The following is a 12,675-nucleotide window of genomic DNA, read 5'->3' as shown; positions in this document are numbered from 1 at the left end:
AGGCTATTGCTCTTTGTCCATTGCATAGATCTGTCTTTGTTTTTTGATTATTTCGCCATCTGCGAAAAGTCCTATCAACTACTGTTGGGCTCCATATTGCTCTGTTTATGACAGTTCAGCTTCGCTGAGCGAAATATGCGCGTGGTAAAAGCACATTAGCGTATCTTTTTTGTTAGGCGTTCAATCGTAACTTTGCAAGGTCAGTGTTATTCGTGCATGTTTTCTGAAGGGTGCTCTACTATCATTTTGTACGCACGAGCTACACAACTTCTGTATTAAGGTAAAGTTAACCTCAGGTGACGGCTATACGAGTGAATTTTTAATGATTTATTAAATTTTTGTTCGATTTTCTTATAAAATTGACCTGAGCACCCTTTCTTTTTACGCGTATTTCAATTCTAAAAAAAGTTTTTGTGATTCTGTAAAGCCAATCCAAAAATATTTAATGCACTGTAAATGTCGGTAATTCGTGGTACTTTAGCATCCTCTTAACGATTTATTTCTCGATCCGTATAAAGTATAATCTCTTTATTTTGTACATGAACTTTCCAAGCTTTTTAATCTCGCTCTGGATAATATTGGATTAATATTTTGGAAAGTTGTTGAGCTAATTCCATCGACGATGCGCATAATGTTCTTCTGCTCATCACGTCAAATAGACCTCCTTTTAATGTAAGAACAATATGGATTAGTTAGGTGTTATTGTGGCATTCATTTCTTATTTGTGATTGATACAATATTTGTAATTGTTTACCAGCTGGATCTATCGACACACCTCCGGCTTCTCGAACAATAAGATCTCCGGCTGCGATGTCCCATGCATGTATACCAAATTCAAAAGAAACATCAGCACCACCAATAGCTACCATGCACATATTCAGAGCCGCCGAACCAAACGATCGTATTCTGTAGAATAAGTAAATAAATCCTTTTGTGAAATCTTTCATATAAAAATGTAGTTCATAAATATCTTACCCGTGAACGTGTGATGTAAGGAGCGCTATATTTTGCAAAACTATTTTCAGTTTTTCTGAATCCCTGCTAGTTCCCATTTCTACCATTACTAGTGCCTTACGCAATTCTGGAGTAACAAAAGTTAAATTAGACCAAATGATTATACAAAAGGAATCAATTTATACATTATAATAATTGATTTAAATATACAGTTTGTATCAAAATATTTAAAATATAATACACTCATCAACAAAAAATAGGGAACACTTTTCAGACACCAAAATTTAGGCTATTTTCAAATGGTTGTAGTTCAGCGAAAAATCATCGCTGATAAAAAATAAAAAAAAAGCATTTTGAAGCTTGAAATTTCAATTTTAACGCTGAATCGACAGATTTTCAAAGTTCTTTTAACTTCCTTATCTTATGCAATAAAAATGCACACCGTGTTTTGTTCGTTAAAATTTTGTATTTTTGACACTTTGCAGCTCGACAAAGGAATTTTTTTCGAACAATTCAAACAAAGCTTCATAAACTACAATATTTTACCTACAAAATGCCTTTTTTAAAATTTTTCTATGATTTTTTTTTTACCGAGTTTCGCAATTTTGAAGCTAAGCCTGCATTTTTTACAAATGATATTCGTACTCCGTGAAAAATCATCGTAGACAAAAAATGAAAAGAAAAAGCATTTTAAAGCTCGAAGTTTCAGTTTTAACATGCTATCAATAGTTTTAAAAATTTTTCTCAATTTTTTAGTGCTATGCTCCAAAAAAGATACACTGTTTTTTTCTTAAAAATATGTATTTTTGACAGCCTACAGCTCAATAAAAAAATTTTTTCTCGACAAATGCAATGCAAGTGCCATAAGTATGACATTTGTCTACAAAATGCTTTTTTTAAATTTTCTTACGTGGGTTTTTTTTTACAAGACTTTAAAGAAACACATTTTTTACAGTACAATTTTCCGAAAACTGTCGTTTACCGCTGACATTAACATTACCCAATGTACACCATGTGGAAGTTGCCGGGCCGATTTTTGCACATCTTGTGTATGCGCACGTGTGTGTGTGTGTGTGCGTGCGTGCGTGCGCGTGTGTGTGCGTGCGTGCGCGGGTGTGTGTGCGCGCGCGAGTGTGTGTGTGTGTGTGTGTGTGTGTGTATGTCACAGCAGAAATAAGGACCCCGCAGTTCTTCACTTCTGCAGTATTTAATGACTCCAAACCCTCTTTGCTGTGTGTGTGTGTGTGTGTGTGTATATGTGTGTGTGTGTGTGTGTGTGTGTGTGTGTGTGTGTGTGTGTGTATAGGATAAATACTTGCAATTAGTAATACGTAATTTGTGTGCAAATATTAAATGCTGCAGAAGTGAAAAATACTGTAAAAAATGTGTTTCTTCAAAATCTTGTAACTTGGTAAAAAAAAATCGTAGGAAAATTTTAAAAACATTTTGTAGAGAAAATGTCATACTTTATGATATTTGCATTCTATTTGTCGAGAAAAAATTTTTTTATTGAGCTACAATAAAATACGTAATGCGTAATACGTAATGCGGCTGTCAAAAATATGTAATTTTATGGAGAAAATAATGTATCTTTTTTGGAGCATAGCACTGAGAAATTGAGAAAATTTTTGAAAACTACTGATAGCACACGTTAATGCTGAAACTTCGAGCTTTAAAATGCTTTTTTCATTTTTTGTTTGCGATGATTTTTCACAGAGTACAAATATCATTTGTAAAAAATGCAGATTTAGCTTCAAAACTGCATAACTTGGTAAAAAAAAATCGTAGAAAAATTTTGAAAAAAGCATTCTGTAGGCAAAATGTTGTAGTTTATGAAGCTTTGTTTGAATTGTTCGAAAAAAATTTCTTTGTTGAGCTGCAAAGTGTCAAAAAGGGAGGGTTCCGATAGCACACATCCCGATAACCCATCAACCAATCATCTTGACTTATCTAACCCAACCTACGGAAAATCTCTAGGCATCTGCCATTGTGAGTGGTTTGTGTGCTATCGGGATGTGCGCTATCGGGACCCGCAGTGTCAAAAATACGAAATTTTAACGAACAAAACACGGTGTGCTTTTTTATTGCATAAGACAAGGAAGTTAAAAGAACTTTGAAAATCTGTCGATTCATCGTTAAAGTTGAAATTTCAAGCTTCAAAATGCTTTTTTCTATTTTTTATCAGCGATGATTTTTTGCTGAGCTACAGCCATTTAAAAATAGCCTAAATTTTGATGTCTGAAAAGTGTTCCCTATTTTTTGTTGATGAGTGCAGTAAAATTTTAAAAATTCAATTTGAAATAAACGAATAATGAAACAGTATTATATGACACAGATTAACAAAAAATAACTTTAACATGCTTTCTAACTTTTTTTTACATCAGATTGAGACTAGTTACTTTCTATAATTTTTTGGATGCTGAATACAAATCTGATTTTCAAATTGTTTCATTACAATTGTCGATCATAATTTCCAATTAAAGTTGCAAAAAAGGACTATTTTTACATAAGTCATATAATTAAAATACAGTGATGTACTGGGGAAGTTTTATTGCAATCAATATCAAGTATGTTATTAAAATTTTCAGTCTTCAAAAAAAATTTTTTATGTCAGCTATAATTAATAAAATATTCATGATTAAATATAGGATATATGTGTATGTGAAAAATTCATACATGATTTTTTACTAAAATTTAAATGCTATTTAATTTTTATCGCTTATTTCTATTTCAAATTAACTTTTACAAATATTAAATTTAAACATTTTTGAACTTTGACATCTACTATATTCATCCATTTTCAATTTTGACATTGATTTTGTATTCAGCTATCTAGAAAACTTGAATTAAAATTGTTTTGTAAATCGTTAATTTAATATTAACAACTTTTCCGCAATAGATCCCATATTTAAACATAGATATCTTAATTAGTTATAGCCGATACAAAAAAAAAATATATATCTTTTGAGGGATATATTTAATTTTGATTGCAATAAAGTTTCTCCAGCACACATTGTAGTACGTGAAAATAACTCTTCTGTTTTTGCAACTTTAACTGCACATCTCTTAAAATTGTGATGTAATGAAGCAATTTAGAAACCGGATTCAGCATTCAAAAAAGCTATAGAAAATGACTATTATAAGTAATGTGGTTCTGATGTTATTTTTTGCAATTGATTGATATGTTAACATTAGATATATCCGTCTCATTAGCTTTTTCGAAAATAAACATAAGATATATTCAAATTTATTATTTGTAAATCATTTGAGAAAATATCCGTTTTAATAATTATTTACATTATATTTAATCGAAATTAATCGAAAGTACAAACAAAAGATTTTCATAAATACCCAGATAGCCAAACATGACGGGAGCACGAATTAAAAATTTATGATACACATTATGCTGGCAAAAATGAAACAGCAGAAACGCATGATTTGTTGTTTCAGTTAACGTTAACAGAAAAGCAGTAAAATCCCAGCAGAGACTACGTCATAATATGTTTAAAAAAAATGTAGCAAAACTTACTGACATAAAGAAAACAGAAATCGAGCATTGTATGTTGGGACAATAAAACAACAAAGATAAGCAAAATTTATACATACTAAATAACGTCACATTCAGTAGGCAAAATGTAGTTGAAAATCTATCATAATAACTGTCACATTATGACAGTAGAACCGCGGCAAAGATGCAGCACGATATGTCTCATTAAGTAGTGAGAACAAAAATACAGCAAAAATTGAACACGATGTCCCGTCATGGCGTGACAGCTAAAACGCGACAGATATAGAACACGAATTGATTAATCGTAATTTTGGATTAAAATGGATTTAACCAATGAATACTGGCGCCACCGCTAGGCGGTCACGCCGCGGGGATCTTCTCGTGACTCGAGTGCGGCCACATGCGTTATATCTAGGCGCCACCATGATGTAAGAAGAAAGGTGAAACAAGTAACCAGCGCAGTAGACCATACTCTAGACCAATCAGAACTGGGTCCAAATTTTGAGATTCAATATGGCTACGGCTGCGGTACTGCGACGTATGTATACTTGTATTTATACGTAAATCTGAGATAATTGGTGAATCGAAGAAATTCAAAGCTACTTAAAAAAAGAAGAACGTGAAGGTAAGGTTGAGACTTTGTACATTAATGAAAATTGTGATTTCAAATTTTTTAAACTTGGATTAGAAGAAATTTGGGAAGTTATAAGAATGAGCTTATAGGCTTGTTTTCTATTCCTACACTAGACTGCACTGGAACGTTCCTTCTTGCTTTCACTAACTTTCAAATATATATCTATTTCATTTTAAGTGCACACTAATTCAGGGAGTTCAGGAACAGAAAACAAACGGTATGTGTATGGCTAAATTGTTATATTTCATGTTTATAACAACAGTGTTTATTGCAACAGTGATTTGTGTTAAAGATAATAAATTTCAAGTATTTTTACATTTTTATATATATTTTTTTTAACAACTTCTACATTTTAAGTACGTGTGACTACATATGATTGTTCGTATTTAAATTGCGCGGATATATTTGGACCCAAATTTCATTGGCGCATCACATTGAGCCACGCCTCTTACCGCGCATCGAGCCGCCGACGATGCGCGTTGTTTCACCTTGTTTTTTACATCATGGGCGCCACCGCGGCCGACACCCCAGCTCATACTTCAGTCACGGGGGTGAAACTAATAGCGTTTTTTATTGGGAAAACTAGTGCGCACTGAGTGTGCACTCGCCGCTGGCAATTGGACGTTTCGGTTCGCGCGATGACGGTGCCAACGGAAACACCCAATTACCTGCAGCAAGTGCACATTCAGTGCGCACTAGTTTTCTCAATGAAAAACGCTATAATAGCGTTTTCGTTTGGGATGCACTGACTGCACTCAGTGTCAGGCGCGTGTTCTATTGGTAGTGCCAATGCGCACTTAGCACGTGTTCATTTGAACGCACGACACTCGCATAGTGCGCACTCAGTGCGCACTAATAGCGTTTTTCATTGGGAAAACTAGTGCGCACTGAATGTGCACTTGCTGAAGGTAATTGGGTGTTTCCGTTGGCACCGTCATCGCGCGAACCGAAACGTCCAATTGCCAGCGGTGAGTGCACACTCAGTGCGCACTAGATTTCCCAATGAAAAACGCTATAAGTGGCACGAGATATTTTGACCGTGCCAGTTCAATGCACTGGATGCATGCAAGCAATAACAAACAAACCGTTTGTTTTCTGTTCCTGAACTCCCTGAATTAGTGTACACTTAAAATGAAATAGATATATATTTGAAAGTTAGTAGGCTTGTTTTCGATTCCTGCACTAAACTGCACTGGAACGTTCTTTCTTGCTTTCACTAACTTTCAAATATATATCTATTTCATTTTAAGTGCACACTAATTCAGGGAGTTCAGGAACAGAAAACAAACGGAGTGAAAGCAAGAAAGATCGTTCCAGTGCAGTCTAGTGCAGGAATAGAAAACAAGCCAAAAGTTTCAAATTTGAAAGAATGAGCAATCCGGATTTGGATCTTTTTAATATTTTGGAGACAGTTTTGAAATCTTCTTCTAGTTCAAGCGAGGAAGAAGAAATAATTGCAATCTTCCGAACTAGAAGAATGATTCCAAAAACTGTAAATTATGTAGCATGTGTGAAAAAAATGGATACTGACACCGTAAGTGTTATATCTTTTATACAAGTACATCAATTTTATTTTAAAATATAATTTTTTAAAATATAATTAATTACTTGATGTAATATAATAGCATTTTTTTAATGATTATATACTATTTAATTACATATAGTAAAAATTTATTACTTACTGAGCACGTGATTACTTTTTCGAGGTTACTTTTTTCTTTTTCGCGTGATCTATTATAATTAACTCAAGTGACACTTGCACTGAAAATTTGGGCGTGTTCTTTTGCATTTGCACTATTCAGTGCAACTCATGGAACTTGTCCAGTGTTGGCGTGAACTGAGTGTGCACTGGTGCGCACTAACTTTTTCCCAATCGAAAACGCTATAATATAGCGGTTTCCGGTAACACGGAAAAAGTGGGGCCCACTTGAAAGTGGGAGTTAAAATGACCAATCAGAAAACGCCTTGATGTAAGTTGGTAAGAGTGAGCATCTGCTCACTCGATTTTCGTGTGGTAGCATTGATGAACTAGTCTCTCCAACAATGCAGAGTAAAGGGCCTCGCACATGAAATGCATAACATAACATAAGCACAACATAAAACCGACGGAGCAATGAAAATGTTATGTAAATTAATATGGCGACTTTATGCTAAATGCTTATTGGCCCATCGGTCTTATGTTGTGCTTATGTTATGTTATGCATTTTATGTGCGAGACCCTTAAAGGTGCAATTTCACGCAGCGAATAAAAGCTGGCGTTTACCCTTACTCCACCCAACTCCACCGCAACGCAAAGCAGCGTTAAAAGCGGCAATTGCTAAGTACATAATCTGACATAACCGCAAAAATGGAGTTGGAATATTATAATCAATATATCGAGTATGTAAAATATTATAAACGCACAGGGGCGGTTATTGTTGAAATTAGACGTATAACTGCTGCAATTGCTGCAATGTATTTGTTAAAAAAAGAAAAAGAAATAGATATTAAAAAAAAGTTTTGGGTAGCTCCGATTTTTGTAAATCGTAATGAGCACAGTTTCTTTTTTGCATCGGGCCGAAATTGTTACTAATGTATTTACCGCTTTTAGGATACAAAAATAATATGAAATTTTATCTATGTAACATTCATCCCTCCATACAAGAGTGCCGATATATTTCTTCACTTTCTTGTATGGTACAAACAATTGTTTTGCACACACCACAAGTATATGAGGGTATAACAGAAGTATAACAGAATTTCCTACAATATAAAAAACACAGTTATTAACACAATATAACAAATAAAGCTATCTAACATAAATAAAAAACAAAAAGCAACCTAGCCTAAAAGTATGCTTACTATACAGGGTGATTCAGAACGACCCATGTGTCCCTGTAAAGACGTGTTCTTGGATAAATTCTGAGACGATTTTTCCTGTACGAAAATTTTGTCCGACGCTTACTTTTTGAATAATAAGAAGATAAAGTTAGCAAATCACAGGCCGTATACACATGGTAGACAAAGGCGGCACAACTCACCGTCCGACGCGGGCGCTTACCCGTATTGGACGGTGAGTTGCGCCGCCTTTGTCTACCATGTGTACACGGCCTGTGATTTGCTAACTTTATCTTCTTATTATTCAAAAAGTAAGCGTCGGACAAAATTTTCGTACAGGAAAAATCGTCTCAGAATTTATCCAAGAACACGTCTTTACAGGGACACATGGGTCGTTCTGAATCACCCTGTATGTATATAATATATATTAACTTCGTTTGTATTTTCAGATGATATCGATTGATTTAATCTTTCAGTCATAATTTTTTTCTTATATATTCACTTTTGGAAGGTAATTAATTTGGAATGTAATATTTAAATTTCAGCGTCGTTTTGCTAAAAGTTGGACTGTGTCGAACTTTGAGCGTTTATCCTCTGAATTTGCCAAATTGATGAAAATTGGTGAAGAAGGGGTAAACGCCAGCGTTTAGTCGCTAAAAGTTAAACTGTGTCGAACTTTGAGCGTTTATTCGCTGGATTCGCCAAATTGATGGAGAGGGGGTAAAACGCCAGCTTTTATTCGCTGCGTGAACTTGCGCCTTTACGAATGGTTTATGCAGGCAATAACATTTAACTTATGCAGGATCTGGTAAAGTTCAATACTAGAATTTCAAGGTTACTGTTTATTGAGACCTCGGTAAACAGAAGCATTGAAATACTAATAATGAACTTTACCGGTTCCGACATAAGTTAATGGTTATTGTCTGCATAAATAAGCTTCTTCTATTCTCTTTTCTGAAGACTCCCTTGACCCCCCTTCTATAATCCATTTAATTTCCCACTTCACTACCAGATGGCAGTGCTTTTTTGTTTCCCATAGAGTCCCTTGAAGTAGAGAGTCTGGACATCTCGGGGTTCCACGTGATTGGATACACGTGATTGTCCACCTAAAATGGCAGCACCAATACGGATCCCTGTTTAATCCTCTTTAGCCAATGCGATAACAGCATACAACACGTTCAAGTGCACACAACGATAAACATACCCTATGATCAGAAAGTACCGGGAATTTTTAAATAAAACAAAATAGAGTTAAATTTCAGGCAAATTTATTTTATCTCCTTCAAAATATGATCCATCTGAAGCAACACACATGTGCCAACGCTTGACCCAGTCCTCCATGCATCCCTGGTAGGCCGACGAAGGGATGGCCTTTAGTTCCCTCGTCGCATTCTCTTTGATCTCCTCGATCGACTGAAATCTCTTTCCACGAAGTGGCAACTTCAACTTGGGGAACAAAAAAAAGTCGCACGGGGCCATATCAGGTGAATACGGTGCTTGGTTGATGGTATTTACTTGATGTTTGGTCAAATAATTCATTGGTGTTTTTGCAAGAAATTCAGATGCAACATTTTCAGTGCATCGGCACACGAAATTTCGTTCGCAACACAAAATTTCAAACAAACTCTTTGTTCAACAAAATTATTCATGGTAAAATGCGGCAAAATGAAAAAAGTTGACTGATGTAAACAAACGCCAGGCAGACACTAATGATCGGATGGCACTAAAACCCATAGAACTTATAGTATATGGAACAGGAATACGAGCGCAAACGTGAGAGCAACATCTAAAGGACGGAGATATATCTCTGTCCTTTGCGCGTACGATCCAATGTTGTGCGCATGATCGCGCTCCGCCAATGAGCGTTCAGATCCTCTCCCCCTCTACTCGCCGCGACGTGTCAGCTGACGGAGGACAGAGCGGACAGAGGATCGGGAGAATACAGCACGGAGCGCTTTGCTTCTCATAATTATACTCCGTGTGATCATTAACATCGTTATCGATTATTATTGATACGCAATTTACTGGTTATTATTCATAATAGGTCGTTACTACATTTTGTGTTACAATCATGATAAAGCAAAAAAACAAATCAGACAAAAATTTGCACGGACTCATAGAAAAAAAAAAAATGGAATTTAATTAACCCGAGTAAAGATGTCATTGTTATCACAAGTGCGTGCGAGAAAATTATCAAGGAAAATAAAAATGCAATTTAAAAAAAAATGTTAAAGATTTCTTAGCGTCAAAAGTGTTAAATAGTATTCTTACTCGTTGTTTTCTTCAAGAAGAAATGATTGAACACATTCGGAATCAAGAAATGTTAAACAATTATAGAATTTAATTGGTTAAATGTATCATACGTTTATACATAAGAATTTGTTTATTTCACAAGACAAAGATTTATAATAATACCAAAAAAAGAGCATATATACGTCATAAATACACAAAATTAATACACTTTCATCATAAATAAAAGACTAGAAAAGTCCATTTTACATTTACTTTTTACTATTTCGCATCACATATTTAGAAATTATTATAAATAAGACAAAAAATGATTCAAATAAACGAATTAATGGACTCGAAAACAGGCACAATGGATTTCTAACTGACGATACGTGGTTCATGAATTATGCTCGCTTAGAAAACAGAGTCTAACTCAACGCATGCGCACTGTGTCAAGTAGGACGCGCAAAGGATAGAGATATATCTTCGTCCTTTAGATGTTGCTCTCAGTCGCCACTCATTGCGGAGATAAGCTATTCCTGTTCCATATACTATAAGTTCTATGCTAAAACCTGACAGATGTGCGTCTTAAGGTCGTACCAACATAAGAAAAAAAAATAAACCGGTTCCCGCATGCGCGATACTTTTAAATAAAAAATTCCCGGTACTTTCTGATCATAGGGTACACACACATAAAGCTCACGTACATACACTGACATAATCATCACCGACATTTTAGGAACAGATGTCCAGACTCTCTACTTCTAGGGACTCTAGTTTCCCATGTTAAGTACAGAGCTTTCATTTCTCATACCGTTTGTTTTCTGTTCCTGAACTCTCTAAATAAGTGTACACTTAAAATGAAATAGATAGATGTTTCAAAGTTAGCGAAAACAAGAAGGAACGTTCCAGTTCAGTCTAGTGCAGGAACAGAAAACAAGCCTAGTGTATATGTTCTGTGACTCCAGTGAGAAATACTTTTGGGAGCTACTTGTTGTAACCTCGAGACGAATTCTCGCTTATTCTTTTCAAACGTGACGTGTGTGTGGAACGCTGTTCCACATAAAATTTTATATTTTTACATGTAAATAACAATTTGTATTGTTATTTCATCTTGTACATAAATTAAATATTTAAATCAAATTTAATCTTTTTTAATCTTTTTTAATAAAAAAAAAATATAAAATATTTTTTTTGTAAACTAAACATTTATTACGTTTACATTAATGTATTTTGTTTTAATAAATCTACTGGGTTTTAATCTTATTTTTGATCGGTCTTAATATCGTATTTTTGGTGCAAAAATCCTGATCGATTTGGATTACTTTTTTTTAAATCGCGGTTTTAATCGCATATTTTTGACAGGGCTATATCTGCCGCATTTTAGCTGTCATGTCGTGACGGCACATTATGCTCGAATTCTGCAGCAGTTTTGCCGTTAACAACTGATAAAGCAGATCGCGTTTCATATTTGCCGCGTTTTCGCCGTCACGCCATGACGGCACGCCGTGCTCGATTTTTGCTGTAATTTTGCTCTCAATACTTAACGAGACATTGTGCTGCATCTTTGCCGCGGTTCTGCTTTTATAACGTGGCAATATTTAATACTGTATTTCTGTTGTCTTTCTGCTGTCAGTTCCTGATATTGCAGACTGTGCTCGATATTTGCTATGTATTTGTTGTCACGACGTTGCAGCAGATAATGCTCGATTATTGCTGCATTTCTATCGTCGTTCTATGTTGACAAATTGGGGTGACACTCTTTTGGACACAGCACGATTGGACACCAACCAATCATCTTGACTTATCTAACCAAACCAACGGAAAAACTCTAGGTATCGGCCGCTGTGAGTGGTGGTGTCCAATCGTGCGGTGTCTAATCGTGCGCACCCCAACAAATTGTGCCGTTAGAAACTATGCTTAATGAGGAAGCAGCAGCTTGAAATCTGCTGTTAATTTGTGATCAAGTTTGCTGGCAAACTGACGGCAAGCTGCTGGCATTTTGCTATCTGGGTAAATTAGTGTACTTTAAGAGAATGCTATAGTAATCAAGAAACTTCCTCGACGTCGGCACTGCAGTTTATTTTTCGAGAGAAACTAGGCTCGCTCTTTGTCCAACGCATTGATCTGTTTTTGTTTTTCAATTATTTCGCCATCTTCGAAAAGACCTATCAACTACTATTGGACACAGTTACTGCTCTGTTTGCCATTGTTTACGTGTGCTAAGCAAAATTTGTGTACACCCAAGGACTTTGATTCTGTCCATGGGGAAATTTTTCAAACTGAGAAGTCGCTATATTTCTACATACTTACAGTTCATGATTAACGTAACGACCAATAAGCTCTAGTCGTTTCATTAATCATGAACTGCGAGTATGTAGAAAGTGGTGACTTCTTAGTTTAGAAAATTTCCCCATGGACAGAATCAAAGTCCTTGGGTGTACACTTCAGTAAATGACAAAAGTTAACCTGAGGCTTGTTTTCTATTCCTGCACTAGACTGCACTGGAACGTTCCTTCTTACTTTCGCTAAC

The 12,675-nt window shown here is 35.3% G+C and overlaps 1 protein-coding gene across 4 annotated transcripts in view; it reads right to left on the bottom strand.

Moving 5' to 3' along the window:
- Positions 1–453: 453 nt before the first annotated feature.
- Positions 454–12,675, bottom strand: part of LOC105205978 (inositol monophosphatase 1) — a 134,889-nt gene continuing 122,667 nt past the window's right edge. For all 4 annotated transcript variants that reach the window (XM_039451113.1, XM_039451114.1, XM_039451115.1 and 1 more), the window contains 3 exons: positions 976–1,081; positions 755–906; positions 454–664 (listed from right to left, as the gene is read on the bottom strand). In XM_039451113.1, coding sequence (XP_039307047.1) covers positions 558–664; positions 755–906; positions 976–1,081 — 365 coding nt within the window. In that variant the 3' untranslated portion in view covers positions 454–557. The remainder of the gene's footprint in view (positions 665–754; positions 907–975; positions 1,082–12,675) is intronic.

This window comes from Solenopsis invicta, chromosome 6 (assembly GCF_016802725.1).
Source record: "Solenopsis invicta isolate M01_SB chromosome 6, UNIL_Sinv_3.0, whole genome shotgun sequence".
Classification (NCBI taxonomy): domain Eukaryota; kingdom Metazoa; phylum Arthropoda; class Insecta; order Hymenoptera; family Formicidae; genus Solenopsis; species Solenopsis invicta.
The sequence above is the reverse complement of the archived record's forward strand: the minus strand, read 5'-3'. Positions and strand labels throughout refer to the sequence as shown.